Consider the following 16,638-nt stretch of genomic DNA (forward strand, 5'->3'; position numbering starts at 1 on the left):
TATATATATATATATATATATATATATATATATATATACACACGTATGTATGTGCACACACAAGCACATTCTCAAAGAAAAGCCGCCTGAAATCATTTAAGTGGGCTCACCGTCTCCCAGGTCCCCTTCAAGCTGCAGAATTTGCGGGACGGGGATGGTCAAGAGCACAGAGTCAAAGTTTTGGCTGTCGCCTTGCTTCCTGTGGACCTCCCAGGAGGAGCCTCGGCGATACAGGCCGCTCACCTGATGTTCCAAGAACAAGTCGGCTCCTAGACCACCACACACATGACAGATGGACAGAAAGGTAAATATTGGAAGCGGTCTCCTTCGAAGATGCTGCGGAGCCACAGTCCGAATAGGAAGATTGCACCTCAGCGCTGCGATGCGGGCATGCAAACCGCTCGGCTGGCACTCACGTCACCTCAAGAAAAAAAATAACAAGACGACGTGAGTGGCTCCCACAGAAAACAGGAAGCGCTCACCCGAGTGGCGCAGAAAGTGTTTGACCACGCTGCTCATGCCCAACGGCGCCACGTAGTCAGTGCTGCCATCTTTGTGTCGCAGGCCCTCCACGGCGCAGTCGAGCGGACGCAGGATGCCCTCCTCCAGCAGCTCCGTGTAGAAGCTGACAAACATGTTGGAGAAAGTTTTCGATATGCTTCCATCCCGAGTGTGAAGGCCACACTCAGGTCTGACTGTTTATTCTTTTATTACGATTTGTCAGAGGGTTACCTGTGGTGCGAGCGTGCATATTCGCGGGTAGCCGAGATGTACTGAGCTCCAAGGTCGGCTGAATGGCATGAAGGGTCAGGAGGGCGGAAGGTCGACATCCTTCCACCTGCGCACACAGATACATATATAAACAAACATGTAAGGGACGTGACAACACATTTTTCCATCAAGACCAATGTCACCGAAAAGATCTGGAATAAAGGAACAAAACGGTGTTTGCATTTTGTCAATATGTTAAGAATTATGGAAGCTATGACATAAGCGACACGGTGGTCTACGGCTCCCCTGCGTGCGTCTACTGACCGACTCCGCGGGCTTTGTCCCAGACGACGATGTGGACATTTTTGTCCTTGAGCTCCCTCCTGAGCAGGCAGGCGGACAGGCTGCCCGTCAGACCGGCGCCCACCACCAGAACACGACTAGAGGACGACGACATGTTTGGACGGACGACTCGTGCCTTCTGCTCCAAGCTAACAGAAACTAGCCACGCAGCTCCAGGAAGTGACGTAGACAAAAAGGACCAATCAAAAATGGGACATAAAGACAGAACCGCATCTTTCTCTTCTTCTGTGAAAATATATTTTGTATACATATTTACATATGTGTAGATCCTATTTTATATTGCTGGCTAAATGGCAGATTGAGAAATGGCGATACATTTTCCAAATGGAAAATTTGGATCAAACAGCTTCCTGCTTTATTTCAAGTTGAAACCTTATCCATTGGAATACAAGCACAAACAAATTCATCATCATCATCGAAAACAACTTTAACATTAGTGCAAATGTCAATCTAGCTAATAAATAAAAGGGTTGAAAAGATTCCAGAAAACAAACCTCACCCTCACGCTCCACATACTCTTATTGTGAAAATGCACACAACCATTGCTTTCCCGTTAGGTCCTTGTTGCATTGAAGAATTCAACAGCTTCCAGCCTGATTTATTGCTCAAATTAACCCAATCATCAAGAAAGCTTTTATGATGAAACAATAAAAGCCTCCTCTTCAGCCAAGCCATTCCTCTGCTGATGAAGCTGATCATCTCCGATCCCATCTTGCTTGGTTTGACTTGACACCATATGAGCTTTGAGGGGTGGTGTTGACCAGCGACATTGCTGCACTGGTCCCACTTGATGGCGCCGCTTGCAACAACGACCTCCGGATATGATGGAGTGAAAATGACAGAGGCCCCATGTCTCCCATTCGTAAAAAGTGAAGTAGAGTTTTGTGTTTCTCCAGCAGAAAATAATCTCACAATAATTACCTCTTGCGATTAATCCATATTGTTTCCCCACTGGCTGTCCTTCAAAACAGAATGAAAATTGTCAGCTCACTCAGTGGCAAAGGGGTGTTGCCTACGTTGTATGCAAGTGACGTTTGTTTCTGTGGTTGGAACGTAGGTTGCCAACCTAGGGAGCGACAGAAGTTACGCACAAACAAAACATCGACGTGAAATCTTGACAGCCAGTTTGTCAGCGTACAGAGGATGCTCTGCCGATTGGCCACATGTGCCCATAAGGGATCAATCAGAGCTCCGTGTTGGGTCCGCGCCCGCCAGCCGTGCTGCTGCACGCCTTGTGATAATCACATCCATCCAGCAGGTGACGGTACGCCGCCCGGACATCACGGTACAGTGGCGCGTCCTCGTGCGGCAAGCCTGGGAATCGAACGGGCTCCTCGTTAACCAGCAGCTGCAGCCGGGGGCCTCGCGCGCAGTCCAACAGAACCAAGATCATGTTGGCCGCGTACGGCACCAGCAGACTTGAACGGAAATGGCGACCTGGAGAGGGCCAGGGGTGTCAGAACAGGTTTGGGTTCGAGGGGGTCAGGCGGTACAGCATTGTCTTACCGTCCTGCGTGTGGTAGTTGTCTGCAGTGGGTGGAGTCTCATCCTTGTAGAGGCCCAGCAAACCGAGGAGAGGGAGGAGTGTCTCAGCGTGGCCAATCAGGATAGAGGCGGGATCCGGCGGCGTGTCGGTTTTCCTGCAGATCAATCCTTTGGCATTAAAAGTCCAGTCGCCCATCCTTTTGTGTATGCCGAGTGGCTTTATTGTGGTGGCGTCCGCCTGACCTGCGCGGCCGTCCGGCCTTGTCCAGGGTCCTGAAGATGTGATGGAAAAGCGGGCAGCTGGCCAGCAGGTTGATGGCGTAGCCGTGCGCCCGCTTCCAGAACAACTTCAGGTCGCACTTGTACTCCAGAACCTGTCGGCACAGGGAGGCCCATTTATCAACATACTGCGCATTCAGAGTGGCCACAACCAGCGCTGAATGGTAGGTCTGCGTCGTCGTCGCCACATTGCATATGGCCGAGCAGAGAATCTCGAGAAGAACCCCTCTCATATTTACAGCAAGCATCAGTAAAGTTATTTCCAAGGCTGAAATTCACAGTGGAGCCTGCCTCAAAACATTGCACGCCTCTCCCCATTGAAAACAGTCGTTGGTGGGTAGAATTGTCAACGTTAGCATGCAATTGTGTACATGCCAGTGTCCTTTTGTATTTTGGGGTACCTTGGCATCACTGGGCTCAAACAGGAAACACCAGGGCGAGTGCAGCGATTTGATGGCCAGCTCGTAAGCACAAAGAAAATAGGCCACCTCCAGAAGATCTACAAGAGATGTGCTTGGTTATTTTTTTCCGACTTTTATCTCCATTTTGTGTGTGGGCATATTGCCACGGTCGCCATGGTAACCTGGCGTGAAGTCTTGGAGAGGAAGGCCCAATTTGTCTGCCACTTTCTTCCTCAGCGCCTCCATCTCCGGGCCGCGCTTGAACTTGTCGACCTCGGCCAACGCAGTGCGGTTCTTCTCCACACTCTCCACATAGCCAGGGCAACCATCATAAGCACGAAGCAGACCGTCATCCACTTGGTGGCGGTATTGCACCGCTACCGGACAGGACACAGACACACAACACACTGGTATTTTTATGAGCTTTTCTTTTTGTGGCAATATAGCAGAAAGGGAAGGTTACGTGTTATGTTGGCTCTGACGTGAAGTGCTTCCTGGAAGGCCTCGGCGCTCCTCACGCATCGATGCTTGGAGCTGGTCACCACGTGAATGCGTCCCCCACGCACCGACTCCTCCCCCAACAAGGATGGAAACAAAGTGGAAAGTCGAGTCGCCAGCTGCTGCAGATCCTCTCGACCTTTGGCCACCAGCTGACCTGCAATAGGTGCACAATCAGATGCAAACTGGCTCCTTAGTGGCCACTTAATCATGCTGTGAGAGTCAGACAATCTTTGGGATAGACTTGAGTTTGTTGCTTGCTTTAGTAGTCAATTCAGTGGTTGGTTGGTCCAGTGTTTCTCATCCTTTAAAATCTGTTAGTATGTTTCTGTGTTCTAATGTTATTACAGTAGAGCGGTCCCTTAGCGCCCTCTATTGACGAGTTAATGTGTTGCTGGTTGATCAAACGCACAACAGACATAAATTGACGAACATTCAATTACTTTTTTTTTTTTTTAAACACAAAACAACACTGGATAAGTCATAAATTTAAATGAAAGAAAGTCTTATGACTGAGTAAGGTGTTGTGTGGCATCCCGTCCTCCTGCCCAGTACTCACCGTCCATGTCGTCAGTGTACCACATGTCCCAGCGGCGCAGGACGTCCCGGTTCCAGGCCGCAGAGCCTTCGCCTCGTTCGCCCATTTGGGCTTCTTGGGTCTGTTGGCCATCAACTCGTCGCAGCAGGTTGCTGAGTTGGCGAATGGCGCGGATGTTCTTGACAGTCGGGTAGCGGCTGCCGTGGCGGACAACAGCGGTCAGGTGCATCGGGGAGCAACGCTCTCCGTTCGGGGTCCTCAGAAGCGAGCCCGGGTCCGTGTGGAGCCTGGGCCCGGCGTTGAGCTCCGCGAGCAGCCTCCGGTGGGCGGCGGAGTCCTCGTAGCGGGTCTTGGAGCCGAAATGGGCCGCGAAGTTTGGCACGTCCGCCGCTGAGCAGCCGTGGCGGCTCGACAAGATCACAAAAACGACGGACGTGACGACGAAGAGCATTTCTAAATCGGAACCAACCCTTCTGGACCTTTTTGTTTGTGTCTGCTTTTTCGGGCTCGTTCGTCTTGCTTCAAAGTGGCGCTTTTGTTCGCATTGTTGATCTTCCGGGTTGATGACCTTTCAACTCACGTGTTCGCTCGATTGTTGGACAACCAGAACTACGCTGTAGAGTTTTTTTTTTTTTTAATAAACGTTTCTTTCCTTTCCCCAATCCTTATGGATGATACGGATCGAGCCACGGATTGACTGACAAATACCATTACAACTAATACAAAATTCGTAAACAATAGGTGAAACTCTTATGGCAACAAGCCTTGAGCGCCCCCTGTGGTGCGGACAGCAGAAGTTGCCAATGTGTTCTACCTTTGGAATCAATGGCAGCCTAAAAAAGGAGACTTTTTTTATCTGCCCTTCCTGAATAAACATGATTTGCGGGGGGGGGGGGGGGGCGTGTTGATGTGAGAGGGCAACAACATATGACAGCAATAGAAGGTCAAATACCATGTTGAACCAAATGTCATTTTGGAGACGTGAGGATTCCACTTGACAGCGATGATGTGTACTTTTTGCACCACTTTTTGTCGATGTGCTATGAGAAGAGAAACTATGTGCCTTGGCTAAAAAACAGAGTCTGATGCATTAAAATGTTATCTTGGCAAAGAGGAGTGTCGAAAGAAGTATTGTAGGCGTCCTGAAATGCCATTTATCAACATTGCCAATTTTCGACCCTACTTTTTTACAGGACCGCATGGTGCCAGCTTCCTCGCCCTATAGATGCTTGACCTGGAAAGCTAAGCTCAATTAAGCTAAATTACGTGAAGCTAAGTCGAGCGTCTCAGTTGATTCCCTCGCTGACGGGCATGTTAATGTGAGCGGTGAGCAGCGGCGTGCTCTGCTCTTCATGTAGGACGAAAACTTTGATGATGTCAGAGATGCCTTTGTCACTAGTGCACTCCACCAGGGTCTGGACCGGGTAGACCAGTCCCGGCACCAGCAGCGGGATCTTCAGAAACGGGTTCCTCATCCTGTACAAACTTTGGTCGTACAGGAAGCTGACTGCCAGATTGAGGATGGGCCGACACGCCGCCGTGTTCTGAATGTTAAGCGTGAGCTTGAAGGACGGGCCCAGACCCTGGACCACGGCGTTCATCTTGAGCGATCGCCCGGAACCGGACGACACCGGAGTCAGACTGGATTCCAGGGCCTTGGCGTAAGCCTTGGCTGCCGCCAGTCGCAGGCGGATCAGGTCCATCTGGAAGGCTCGGTGCATGGCCGTACCGTTCTCGCGCTCCCTCAGGGTCTGGTCCACGTACAGTTTGGTCTTCTTGGGCACGTTGAGACGGATGCTCTGGGCCGCCGGGGGTCCGGGAGTACTATCCCGGTCTTGGAACTCTACTGTCCTCTTAAGGATTTTCACCACCAGGCCGCCGCCCTTCAGGGTCGTGATGAGGGTCCCGTCCTCGCGCCCGTAGCGCCCAAAGCAAATGGCGGTCACCGCGTCCGGAGTCTTGATGGTGCTCACCAGATTCTTGTCCTTGTATAAATGGACCTCACAGTTGGCAAGGCCCACTAAGACCCCATGGAAGCCTCGAGCGGGGAGGTCCATGCTGGCCATGGTGCAGATGGGGGCCGGGAGGACCACCTTCCACAGCTTCTTACCCTAGACAAGCCACATGAGACCATCAAGGTTTTGGCTTTCTTTTGTTCAGACACACACACACAAAAAAAAAAAAAACTAAATTAGTCTTCAGACCCATCAATTCCTTAGACCACTAAATCAAGTCTTTAAACTCCTTCAAGTCCTTGGAGCCGGCAAGTCTGGATTCCCTCAAGTTAGGCGTTCGTTACCTTCTGCGTGAATCCCTGCAGGTTCTGGTCCGTCGTTCCCACCACCATGTTCTTTCCGACCCTCACCAAGCCCACGGGATGCGACGACAGCTCCACGCAGTACTTCGGTTTGTCCAAGTCCCTGTGAGTAGACGCAAACAGCTCAGGATCTTCTTGAAGCGGTGAACCCGTCCCAATGCTAGGCTGACCTTCGCAGGATGTAGATGTTGCCGTTCCGACATGCCGCCGTGATGCGGAACTCCACGTCAAACTGACCCGTCACGTCCAGCATAGTGGGTGGGGCCGGCAGCGCCACCTGCAGCAGGATCATAAAAACAAAAAATACAGGTGGAAGGACAGAAAATTACAGACAGAAGGTCTAACACAAGAGAATGACAGACGGACGGAGAGAATAAAGGGCAGATGGACGGTGACCTTTGCAAGGATGACGAAAGCCTCGGGGTCGAGCACGTAAAGATGGGCGCTCTCTGTGCCAATCACCAGGCAGCTGACGCCGTCCTCGTCCGCCGTGCTTTTCTTCAGTGTGCCCATGCACGTGATGACGGTCTGAGGACCAAAAAATACGTCGTCTACTTGCATGCGTGCGTCCGTGTGCGCGTGCATGCGTGCGTGCGTACCTGTCGTTTGATTGGCTGCTGTTTGTGCAGCTGGACAAAGTCTTCCAGGTGCTCGTCATCCAGTGACAGGAAGTGGAGCGAGCGCACGGATAACGGGATGTCGGCCTTCTTCCGGAGACTCTCTAACATCTCCTTGATGGCGGGGGGGTCAATGTGCCCGTCCCTGGCCTCCTGCCACACATCCTGACCAATCACAAGGCAGCGGCAGTCAAAAAGTGACCAATACCGGAACAGGCGTCTGGTCAACATCTCACAATTCACCATTCTCAAATGGAGCTTGCGTTTCCTGAAAAAAAGAGATTAGCGCCAAGATACAAAATGCGGGTTCTGGGGAAACAACAGTCGCGAGCGACTGATTAGCAAAATAGTCTTTGATTCATTTGCTCATCATTTATTTGTCACAGCCCAAGCCACAAGCGTAAGATCGCCTGGTACTCACGAAGCAAAGACTCACACCTGCTCCAGCGTGTTGACGTCGAGTCCGGGCAGCGTGAACTTGAAGTAAGGTCTGAGGTTCTTGTAGACGTATACGCAGGGTCCGGATGCCACGGCCACGGCAGGAATGCGAGGCTCGTGCAGGTCCATGAAGAAGGCCACCAGGCCGCACGGAAGGTCCAGGAGGACGCTCTCGCTGCTCAGAGCAGTGCCGCCGTACACCTTCAGTTTCATGGACGCCGCCGAGGCGCCGCCGCCTAGGTCGGCCACCACCAGGCGACCGTCCCCGTCGCCGCTCAAGTCGGCCAGCGCCATGCAGGAAGTGAAGGTGCGCAGGCCGGCCACGGGGTCATAGTGGGCGTCCAGCCACTTCCCATCGTCGCCGCTCCACTCGCTCATGACTGGATGGCCACGCTGTGTTTTGCTGCAGGACAAAACACACATGCTGGTCACTTGATGTCCACGCATTTGGAAAAAAAACTATCGGGAGATATTGACTTGTTGAAGATTTCATGTAAGTTTTCAAGATATGCAAAATGTACATGACAAATAGAGAGTAAATGCTTGGATTCCGCCTGACCAATACAAACATCCACGGCAGTCAATTAGTTAGTCCGCCATGATGCCCTCAATCTCTGCTGCGCCAACCATTGGGATTTAGACGCACCTCCTTGGAGTCTTGCCACCCTGCCCAGGAAGCAACCTGCCTCCCAAGCTCCCCCAACCACTCATCCACCCAACCATGTCAAAAAGGACAAACAGTAGCAAAAAGGTCACGACACCCACGAAGGGATCCTCCCCAGCATCCCAATGATCGAGTAGAAGAACCATGATGATGCACACCGACTGATCCCGTATCGCCCTGGTTGTCTCACCGTCGTCAAGGAAACCGTGCAGCAGCGTCTCCCCAGTGGTGCCGTTCACCGCGCTTTCGCAGTTGATAATGCGACGTCGTCGAGTATTTTGGACCCAAACAACAGGAAAAAGTGGTCAAGAGACACACCGTCGATGTTGCGCCTCTAATATCCCTGCTGCTTCTGCTCTTCTAATCCATAAATCCGCTTCAAGCTTCTTCGGCCCGTCGGCCGCGGTCCTTATGTTATGACGCCAGTTTCACGCGACGCTTGTCCTTGCGTCCTTAGAGATAATAGCCACTAGAGGGGGCCATAGCTCCCTTTCTTGCACGCATTTACATTACAGTTTTCCCCTGCAATTCGTTGAATTCTTGACCGATTTTGGTACGGATCAGTATGTTGCACACACCACACACCACAAAATGCAGCTTGTTTCACAAAAGAATAGTTTTCCCCTGCAATTAATTCGTTGAATTCTTGATTTTGGTACGGATCAGTACGGATCAGTATGTTGCAAACACCACACACCACACAAGGCAGCTTGTTTCACAAAAGAAACCATAGTTTAAGAAGGTGGCGTTGATCGAAAAAGACTTGATCAACTATTTGAATCCACCGCGCTGTGGAGGTGACATGGCAGCCATTGAGCAGGGGAGGGCGCTCTTCCGCACATTTTCTTCTTGTACGAAGGCGTCAACATTTCATGCTAAAACCGTTAAAAGAACTAGAAAGCCATTCAGATTCCATCACACCTTTTTTATTCACTCGTGTTTTGTTTTCTAATCGACTCCTGAAGCAGTGAGAGTTGGGGTTTTCTGTGACGTCACATGCGGCGTCACATGATCAGGGTTCAAGCGCCTGATCTCAGCTTCCGGTGAGTGATCTCTCCTCAATCGCCTTCAAAAAACTCCTTTCAAGTCGCATAGACGCACTCCGCGGTGTCTTGAATCGACCGTAGAGCCGGTGCCGCCTGTTTGCCTATCTTTACATTAGTTTCGTGGAGAGTTTGCACATGTTTACGTTGTGTTAGGGGCGCCCTTCGCTTCACGTTGAGGTCATGTTTGCGTGGCGAGCAGTTCCTCTGCTCGTTTTCATTTTTTTTTTTTTAAATTGTGTTTACACAAACCCAAATTCCACTGAAATTGGGACGTTGTGTAAATCGTAAAGAAGCAAAAATAGAATATAAAGTTTTGCAAATCACTTTGAACTTTCTCAATCTACTGGAATAGACTATAAAGGCCAAATATTTAATGTTTAAATTGATTGATGAACTTCTTGGGGTTTCTGTGTTGATGCGCAAGTATACCCTTTTTAAAAAAAATTGATGCCAGTAACCCTAAACCAAAAAGTTAGGACAGACTGGTCCATGTTTACCACTGTGTTACATCACCTTGTCTTTGAACAACACTTATATGTAATTTTGGCTTTGCATGGCCGAGTCTAAAGTTGCTTTTGTCGATGTAGTGACCAACTGTGTGACGTGACAATCATTTTCCGAAATGCTCCTACAATGCTCTCCCCTTTTCGGCAGTCTCTGCCTGAGGGATCAAAGGTCACGTGCATTCAGTGTTGCTTTTCGGCCTTTGAGATTTCACCATTCTACATAACTTATGAAGAGGCTTGTGTGCCAGTGTGCGTGTGTGTGTGTGTGCGTGCGCAGAGTGAGAGGACTATGCAGTGTACGCTTTGTGCAGTCTGGGCGGCACTGCTGTGCGGTGTGGCCCTGTCCGACTGGCCGCCATCAACGGGGCGTCGCTCTATTGACACTCAGCCACCGTTGGACCCTGAAGTACACATGAACATTGTGAGTGTTTCACATGAGCACACACACACACGGACGTGACATATTACACATTATCCACATATTTGCATGCAGACAGAAATCATCCATCGATGGGGCTACCCAGCGGAGGAGCATGAGGTGATGACAGAGGACGGCTACATCTTGACGGTCAACAGGATCCCTGCGGGACGCCAGCACGTGCAAAGTCAGTGCAACTAATAGGCTTAGGGTCACGCTATCCATCTGGAAAAGCTTGAAAAGGGGCTCGCTCGTATTGGCGACGTCATGTCCGCGCAGGTCCCCGAGGTGTGGTTTTCCTCCAGCACGGCCTCCTGGCAGCCGGCAGCAACTGGATCACCAACCCGCCTGAGTCCGCCCTTGGCTTCACGCTGGCCGACGCCGGCTATGACGTTTGGCTGGGGAACAGCCGAGGAAACACCTGGTCCAGGAAACACCGCACGCTCACGCCCGACCACGACGACTTCTGGAAGTTCAGGTACGCTCGCTCGTTCACTTGTCGCCGCTCACCACAACCAACCGAGCGTGCTTTGGTGTGCACAGTCATGACGAAATGGCCCTTTTGGATCTTCCCGCGGTGCTGGACTACATTCTCAAGGTGACGGGACAAGAGCAGATCACTTACGTCGGACACTCCCAGGGGACCACCATCGGTAAAAGGCGCACACACGCGTCGTTATGCATCGTGTCGTTCAAATGAAATGCTCAGGTCGCGTGTGCGCGTCTTGTGTTTGGGCAGCCTTCATGGCCTTCTCCACGCTGCCACACCTTGCCGCCAAGATCAAATTGTTTGTGGGCTTGGGTCCGGTGGCCACGGTGGCATTTCCCACCAGCCCGATGAGCAAACTGGCTGTCCTGCCCGAGTTCCTGGTTTGGGTAGGAGTCTCGAAAAAGATTCACTGAAAATAGAAGGGATGAAGGATTCATCGTTCCCGACTCCCCTACCTGATTGAAGGACCTGTTTGGAAGGCGGGAATTCCTGCCTCAGAGTCACATGATCGAGTGGTTCGCCGAGCACGTTTGCGCCAAACATCTGCTCGACCAGTTGTGTGGAAATCTTTTCTTCGTCCTGTGCGGCTTCGACCGGCTCAACCTCAACGTGGTCGGTTGCGCCGTTCTGCTTTTCGCCCTCGGTGGCCGACTTCAGCCAAGCGAACTGGTTTGTTGTCTGCTGTTTGCTTGCAGTCTCGCACGGCCGTCTACACCACGCACTGTCCTGCCGGCACGTCCGTCCAAAATATGCTGCACTGGGCGCAGGTCACCGCACGCACACTCGTGGACAGACAATTGCGGGTTTAGATGAGGGGAGGGGTGGGGGAATCAGGGCGGCCATCTTTGTTAAGGGTGGCCCCCTGAAGCCTTTTCACGCACTGGAATCAAAAGGGGAAATTAATCATCGAACATATGACAAAGGGCGACACAACTTCAACTCGACTCGAAATGTTTTTGCAGGCCGTCACCAGCGGGAAGCTCTCGGCGTTTGACTTTGGCGCAGCGGGCAACATGAAACATTACAACCAGGTGAGCGAGCGTAAAAAAGGAAATGTGAAACAAGCGGTGCTGACTTTGCGTGGGCTCCGCAGTCCACACCCCCCAGCTATCACGTGCGCGACGTGAAGGTTCCCACTGCCATCTTCTCGGGGGGACGCGACACGCTGGCTGACCCCAAAGATGTGGCGTTACTCCTCACACAGGTCAAGACGCGTGGGCCTCTTTCTCCTGTGTCTGTCTGTGTGTGTATGCATGTTTGATGCCTTTGTGTGACCCGCAGCTGTCCAACTTGGTGTACGAGCAACACATTCCCCACTGGGACCATCTGGACTTCATTTGGGGTCTGGATGCCCCCAAGGTCATGTTTCCTGCCATCCTCAAGCTCCTGCAGCAGTACCACTAGAGGGCAGCACTCGCTCGCCGCCACTCAATCATCACTTGAAGTTGTCGAACCACCAAAGTCGACGTGCTGGGCAAGCGTAAAAAAGGAAACGTGAAACAAGCGGTGCTGACTTTGCGTGGGCTCCGCAGTCCACACCCCCCAGCTACCACGTGCGCGACGTGAAGGTTCCCACTGCCATCTTCTCGGGGGGACGCGACACGCTGGCTGACCCCAAAGATGTGGCGTTACTCCTCACACAGGTCAAGACGCGTGGGCCTCTTTCTCCTGTGTCTGTCTGTGTGTGTATGCATGTTTGACACCTTTGTGTGACCTGCAGCTGTCCAACTTGGTGTACGAGCAACACATTCCCCACTGGGACCATCTGGACTTCATTTGGGGTCTGGATGCCCCCAAGGTCATGTTTCCTGCCATCCTCAAGCTCCTGCAGCAGTACCACTAGAGGGCAGCACTCGCTCGCCGCCACTCAATCATCACTTGAAGTTGTCGAACCACCAAAGTCGACGTGCTGGGAACAATTTTTCGTTTTCACGTCAGTCTTTTGTTTACGTGTTTTTATTCGCCGGTCAAGTTGGCGTTTTAATCTGCCGAACAGCGGACAAGAAAATGGGTCCAGCTCGGGTTATTAGCATCGTGATGCTGAATGCAGCTGGCATCTCACGTGTTACATTTCACATCATTGATTGATTTAATAAATACATTTGAAAAGAAAATGTATGCTGTACATTGGTGATCACAACTTTCGATAAAATATCCACGCAACCAGTTTGTACTTCGAGCTGGCCCACGTGGATGAGAATGAGATCGAACTGGCCAAAGAAACAAGAATTTGAAAAACCTTTGAAGAAGATGGTGAAATTCAAATCAGAATTCAGCCAATGAGTAGTTTGACAACGACCAAAATGGAAAGAAAATCACATGTCTGCTGTTATCGCCTCAGGCCACAAGGTAGCGCCAAATCCACCCTCTAGCCCAGATTGCGTCACAGCGTCTTCCTCAGCAGCCTCACCACCTTGGTGAACTTTAACCTCACGGCTATGTCCAGCGGCGACTCGCCGTCCTGAAAACCGAAACACCGCGTGAGACTCACGACCCCGCGGCGTGTCACACTGGGCGAAAGAGAGTGCGTACGAGAGTGGACATACGTGATTCTTGGCGTAGGGGTCGGCATCTCGGAGGAGCAACAGAGGAACTAAATGGTGTCGTTTCCTCAGACAAACGTAGTGAAGAGCTGTGTTGCCTTTCTGGAGAGGGAAACACACACATGGTTACACACAAGGTCGCACATGCGTCATCATGGCGAACGTACATAATCGGCTGCGTTGACGTCCACGTCGCTGTCCAGAACTTCCTTCATCAGAGCCTCGTTGCGCCTCTGCTTCTGTAACTATACGCACACGTACACGTCACGTGATGATGTCACGTGATGATGTCACGTGATCATGTCATCATGCCATCGACGTGCCAAGAGGAAGTATCCCAGGAGGAGGATGGGCATGAGGAGGAGGATGATGAGGTGGTCCAGAAGAGAAAAGTTCTGCTTGGCCACGTAGTGAAGACACGTGCGATGCTTCTGAAACGCAGACACTCAATAACGTCACAACGACAACTCAAACAATCAAATTCTGGTCTGGTCCGTCACATCAGAAAGTCGGGAAAAAAATCTAGATTGTTGTTTGTCAAAGTAAAAGTTTGCAAAGGTCTCTTTTTATTGCACCACATATATAATCAATCTGCGCTCAACTAAAGTCTGGAAACAATTCATCGATTGATTGTGTGACGGCAGGCAAGGAGACGAGATGAAGCAGGCGTGAAGTGAACCCGCGGCTGACCTTGTTGAGCGCGCGCACGTCCGCGTGGCGCTCCAACAGGAACGTGACCGCGTCCAGCTTGGCACCGCGGCACGCGGCGATGATGGGCGTGTCCCCGGTGACGTCATCCCGGGCGTTGATGCTGCTCGGGTCGCGGTCCACCAGGGAGAAAAGCTGCTGGATGTCACTGTCGTACGCAAACTGACAGGCTGGCTGCACGAGGGAAGGGCCAATCGGTTGACGGGGACAAACACGCGCGTGCGCACACGCACACACTTGCACGCGCGCGCGCGCACTTGCACAGCAAGGCAACCAGTTGTATGACTTTCATTAACATCCCAAATGAACCCGCCGGACCAGTTCAACACCCACGCATGCACACCAACCAATTCGGCGAGTCAAAGTCAAGTTTGAAAAGGGCACTTTTGGAATTACAAATGACGTGGTTGCCCTCATTCGCATTCTTCTCGTTTTAATTCGTCATACAAATGGCTTTTATCCATTGTTTCACTCACTGCGGTTGTGTGTTAAGTTAGTCGTGCTTACCTGCGAGTACACCTTGCCCATGTCCTCTTCCAAAAAAAACCGCACAGGACGTCAGCAACGCTTCCTGCACTTTCTAAATAAAATAGCTCATCCTTTTCAAAATAAAAGACTTTGGATGTGTCCAAATTTCGCAGGCTGCGTCCTTTTAAAGCCGAATTCGACGGCCATTCGATGCAACTTCTGGCGTGCCTCCAAATCCAACTTTCAAACCTGGCCTTCAAGTTCGTCCAACTTGACGCCAAAAATTGGGAGTAGCTCGAGTGTGAGCGAAGGCTGCTGCAGGGCTCACTTTTTTTTCCACACTCTGTGTCTTCATTTTGCATTGTTTCACAAGAATGTCGAGTGAATGTGGCCGCGGTTTCGGCGGTGCACTGACGCCACAGGAAGGAGGAGGCGTGGAAATTGCACACCAATTTGGACACCAATTTGTCCATTTCCTGGCATGATTTGGCCAAAGGGCTACAGCGACCCCTTGTGGTCTCATCCGCTACCATCAGTAGGCGCATCATTGGATCAGTTCAGTGACAAGTCGGTGTCAAATTCATTTGGATAATCAATTTAACTTGAAAATATCCAAACTGAAGGGATGGAAACGACTTTTTATTTGACTGATCGATTAATTGAAAAAAAAATTGACAGCCGAACGAGTTGCATTCTGATGATTGGTGTCTGACATAGTGACAAATGATGAAAAGGTTTGTGGTATGCTTTTTATTTGCTTTTTTTTTTCATCTGGAGGCCACGACCCGGCTATGACATCATTGGTGGCGTTCAAGCTTTATTTCATCCAAAATGTAAAAAAAAAAAAAAAAAAAAAAATTACAATTAAAATAAAAACCAAACAAACACCAAAGGACAAGAAGGACACCAAGATGGAGGTGGGGCTTGTAGGGGGGGTCGAGCCTGCAAGCTGGTGAGGGGCGCTTCCGGAGGCGGGCGTTGGGCGGGGCCGGTCCTGCCCGAACCATCTAGAAGCACTTTCGGTGGACGATGGACGGGCCGGCCTCATCATACTCCTGCTTGCTGATCCACATCTGCTGGAAGGTGGACAGCGACGCCAGGATGGAGCCGCCGATCCAAACCGAGTACTTCCTCTCCGGGGGGGCGATGATCTAAATGGGCGGGAACGGGAAGTGAGTGTGGGAGCACGTGTGTCTGCGGATGGGGGTGGACCCGGTGCTTTATGCTGACCTTGATCTTCATGGTGCTGGGTGCCAGGGCGGTGATCTCCTTCTGCATGCGGTCGGCGATGCCGGGGTACATGGTGGTGCCCCCCGACAGCACGTTGTTGGCATAGAGGTCCTTGCGGATGTCGATGTCGCACTTCATGATGCTGTTGTAAGTGGTCTCGTGGATCCCGGCCGACTCCATGCCTGCGGCCGCGGCGCGGCGTTAGCGGACCTCGCGACATGCTCGCGCGTCGAACGGACGGAGGGACTCACCGATGAAGGACGGTTGGAACAAAGTCTCGGGGCATCGGAAGCGTTCGTTACCGATGGTGATGACCTGGCCGTCGGGGAGCTCGTAACTCTTCTCCAGCGAGGACGACGTGGCCGCCGTCCCCATCTCGTTCTCGAAGTCCAGAGCCACGTAGCACAACTTCTCCTTGATGTCGCGCACGATCTCACGCTCGGCTGATGCGGCAAAAACCATCGCCGCGATGAAACGCCAGCGTGACGAGAGAAATGGACAAATGTTGAGGGCAGACATTCATACATCATGAGATGTCGAATTCGGTTGTCATGGCAATTCTAATGGAGGGCAGTGATTGAAACATTTTCTAGCTACCAAAGAAAATCACACACGTGGCGACAGTCGGACGGGCGCTCACGTACGTACCCGTGGTGACAAAGCTGTAGCCGCGCTCGGTCAGGATCTTCATGAGGTAGTCGGTGAGGTCACGTCCAGCCAGGTCCAACCTCATGATGGCGTGAGGCAAAGCGTAACCTTCATAGATGGGAACGTTGTGGGTCACGCCGTCCCCAGAATCCAAAACGATGCCTGAGAGCAGGAAAAGAGCGAGGTCACGTGCGTGAGAGCGCCAGCGAGAGAAATCACTGGCAAGGAGGGGCGGGGACTGGGGGGGGGGGCACCTGTCGTGCGTCCGGA

At 51.6% G+C, this 16,638-nt stretch overlaps 6 protein-coding genes across 11 annotated transcripts in view; 1 reads left to right on the plus strand and 5 right to left on the minus strand.

Annotated features, from left to right (window-relative positions):
• rnls (renalase, FAD-dependent amine oxidase) overlaps positions 1-1,244 on the minus strand; it is a 22,367-nt gene extending 21,123 nt beyond the window's left edge. Inside the window, exons 1-4 of the mRNA XM_019887782.1 lie at positions 1,036-1,244; positions 733-838; positions 483-625; positions 111-269 (exon numbers count right to left, since the gene is read on the minus strand). Coding sequence (XP_019743341.1) covers positions 111-269; positions 483-625; positions 733-838; positions 1,036-1,168 — 541 coding nt within the window. The 5' untranslated portion in view covers positions 1,169-1,244. The remainder of the gene's footprint in view (positions 1-110; positions 270-482; positions 626-732; positions 839-1,035) is intronic.
• A 161-nt stretch (positions 1,245-1,405) lies between these two features.
• Positions 1,406-4,936, minus strand: minpp1b (multiple inositol-polyphosphate phosphatase 1b). Of its 2 annotated transcripts, XR_002170354.1 has the most exons (8): positions 4,297-4,936; positions 3,703-3,894; positions 3,422-3,616; positions 3,240-3,337; positions 2,803-2,933; positions 2,581-2,714; positions 1,498-2,511; positions 1,407-1,446 (listed from the first exon to the last, which is right to left on the minus strand). XR_002170354.1 is itself a non-coding variant. In XM_019887841.1 (7 exons), the coding sequence occupies exons 1-7, from the start codon at positions 4,724-4,726 to the stop codon at positions 2,258-2,260; spliced, it is 1,434 nt and encodes a 477-aa protein (XP_019743400.1). In that variant the 5' UTR covers positions 4,727-4,936; the 3' UTR covers positions 1,406-2,257. The 2 variants fall into 2 exon arrangements, 1 of the variants encoding a protein (XP_019743400.1); XM_019887841.1 differs by having other exon boundaries at positions 1,406-2,511.
• A 66-nt stretch (positions 4,937-5,002) lies between these two features.
• Positions 5,003-8,837, minus strand: bbs1 (Bardet-Biedl syndrome 1). Of its 2 annotated transcripts, none has more exons than XM_019887840.1 (7): positions 8,502-8,837; positions 7,648-8,050; positions 7,192-7,374; positions 6,989-7,120; positions 6,763-6,869; positions 6,575-6,695; positions 5,003-6,386 (listed from the first exon to the last, which is right to left on the minus strand). In XM_019887840.1, the coding sequence occupies exons 2-7, from the start codon at positions 8,023-8,025 to the stop codon at positions 5,562-5,564; spliced, it is 1,746 nt and encodes a 581-aa protein (XP_019743399.1). In that variant the 5' UTR covers positions 8,026-8,050; positions 8,502-8,837; the 3' UTR covers positions 5,003-5,561. The 2 variants fall into 2 exon arrangements, with proteins under 2 accessions (XP_019743399.1, XP_019743398.1); XM_019887839.1 differs by lacking the exon at positions 8,502-8,837 and adding an exon at positions 8,169-8,459.
• A 447-nt stretch (positions 8,838-9,284) lies between these two features.
• On the plus strand, positions 9,285-12,764 carry lipf (lipase, gastric). Of its 4 annotated transcripts, none has more exons than XM_019887851.1 (11): positions 9,285-9,354; positions 10,147-10,284; positions 10,357-10,468; positions 10,561-10,759; positions 10,825-10,934; positions 11,021-11,157; positions 11,237-11,383; positions 11,467-11,538; positions 11,734-11,802; positions 11,865-11,975; positions 12,053-12,245. In XM_019887851.1, the coding sequence occupies exons 2-11, from the start codon at positions 10,153-10,155 to the stop codon at positions 12,173-12,175; spliced, it is 1,212 nt and encodes a 403-aa protein (XP_019743410.1). In that variant the 5' UTR covers positions 9,285-9,354; positions 10,147-10,152; the 3' UTR covers positions 12,176-12,245. The 4 variants fall into 4 exon arrangements, with proteins under 4 accessions (XP_019743410.1, XP_019743408.1, XP_019743409.1 ...); XM_019887849.1 differs by having other exon boundaries at positions 9,319-9,484; positions 10,149-10,284; XM_019887850.1 differs by having other exon boundaries at positions 9,319-9,354; positions 10,141-10,284.
• Positions 12,765-12,836: 72 nt separating this feature from the next.
• ankrd22 (ankyrin repeat domain 22) lies at positions 12,837-14,864 on the minus strand. The gene is made up of 6 exons (XM_019887852.1): positions 14,530-14,864; positions 14,005-14,196; positions 13,638-13,745; positions 13,482-13,559; positions 13,318-13,416; positions 12,837-13,232 (listed from the first exon to the last, which is right to left on the minus strand). The coding sequence occupies exons 1-6, from the start codon at positions 14,548-14,550 to the stop codon at positions 13,155-13,157; spliced, it is 576 nt and encodes a 191-aa protein (XP_019743411.1). The 5' UTR covers positions 14,551-14,864; the 3' UTR covers positions 12,837-13,154.
• Positions 14,865-15,219: 355 nt separating this feature from the next.
• acta2 (actin alpha 2, smooth muscle) overlaps positions 15,220-16,638 on the minus strand; it is a 2,830-nt gene continuing 1,411 nt past the window's right edge. The window contains exons 5-8 of the mRNA XM_019887853.1: positions 16,369-16,586; positions 15,972-16,163; positions 15,721-15,902; positions 15,220-15,641 (exon numbers count right to left, since the gene is read on the minus strand). Coding sequence (XP_019743412.1) covers positions 15,498-15,641; positions 15,721-15,902; positions 15,972-16,163; positions 16,369-16,586 — 736 coding nt within the window. The 3' untranslated portion in view covers positions 15,220-15,497. The remainder of the gene's footprint in view (positions 15,642-15,720; positions 15,903-15,971; positions 16,164-16,368; positions 16,587-16,638) is intronic.

This window comes from Hippocampus comes, unplaced genomic scaffold, assembly GCF_001891065.2.
Source record: "Hippocampus comes isolate QL1 unplaced genomic scaffold, H_comes_QL1_v1.1 scaffold416, whole genome shotgun sequence".
Taxonomy (NCBI): Eukaryota; Metazoa; Chordata; class Actinopteri; order Syngnathiformes; family Syngnathidae; genus Hippocampus; species Hippocampus comes.

Excerpts from the sequence above, each read along its gene's own strand:
- minpp1b (XM_019887841.1), bottom strand. The coding sequence starts at position 4,726 with ATGCTCTTCGTCGTCACGTCCGTCGTTTTTGTGATCTTGTCGAGCCGC. Across the intron at positions 3,895-4,296 it reads GTACACTGACGACATGGACG|GTCAGCTGGTGGCCAAAGGT; the intron begins GTGAGTACTGGG and ends CACCTATTGCAG. Across the intron at positions 3,617-3,702 it reads CGTCAGAGCCAACATAACAC|CGGTGCAATACCGCCACCAA; the intron begins GTAACCTTCCCT and ends CCTGTCCGGTAG.
- bbs1 (XM_019887839.1), bottom strand. The coding sequence starts at position 8,218 with ATGTTTGTATTGGTCAGGCGGAATCCAAGCATTTACTCTCTATTTGTC. Across the intron at positions 7,121-7,191 it reads AGCAGCCAATCAAACGACAG|ACCGTCATCACGTGCATGGG; the intron begins GTACGCACGCAC and ends TTTGGTCCTCAG. Across the intron at positions 6,870-6,988 it reads CTTTCGTCATCCTTGCAAAG|GTGGCGCTGCCGGCCCCACC; the intron begins GTCACCGTCCAT and ends ATCCTGCTGCAG.
- lipf (XM_019887851.1), top strand. The coding sequence starts at position 10,153 with ATGCAGTGTACGCTTTGTGCAGTCTGGGCGGCACTGCTGTGCGGTGTG. Across the intron at positions 11,158-11,236 it reads TGCCCGAGTTCCTGGTTTGG|GACCTGTTTGGAAGGCGGGA; the intron begins GTAGGAGTCTCG and ends ACCTGATTGAAG. Across the intron at positions 11,803-11,864 it reads ACATGAAACATTACAACCAG|TCCACACCCCCCAGCTATCA; the intron begins GTGAGCGAGCGT and ends TGGGCTCCGCAG.
- ankrd22 (XM_019887852.1), bottom strand. The coding sequence starts at position 14,550 with ATGGGCAAGGTGTACTCGCAG. Across the intron at positions 14,197-14,529 it reads TGGGCAAGGTGTACTCGCAG|CCAGCCTGTCAGTTTGCGTA; the intron begins GTAAGCACGACT and ends TCCCTCGTGCAG. Across the intron at positions 13,560-13,637 it reads TCCTGGGATACTTCCTCTTG|TTACAGAAGCAGAGGCGCAA; the intron begins GCACGTCGATGG and ends GTGTGCGTATAG.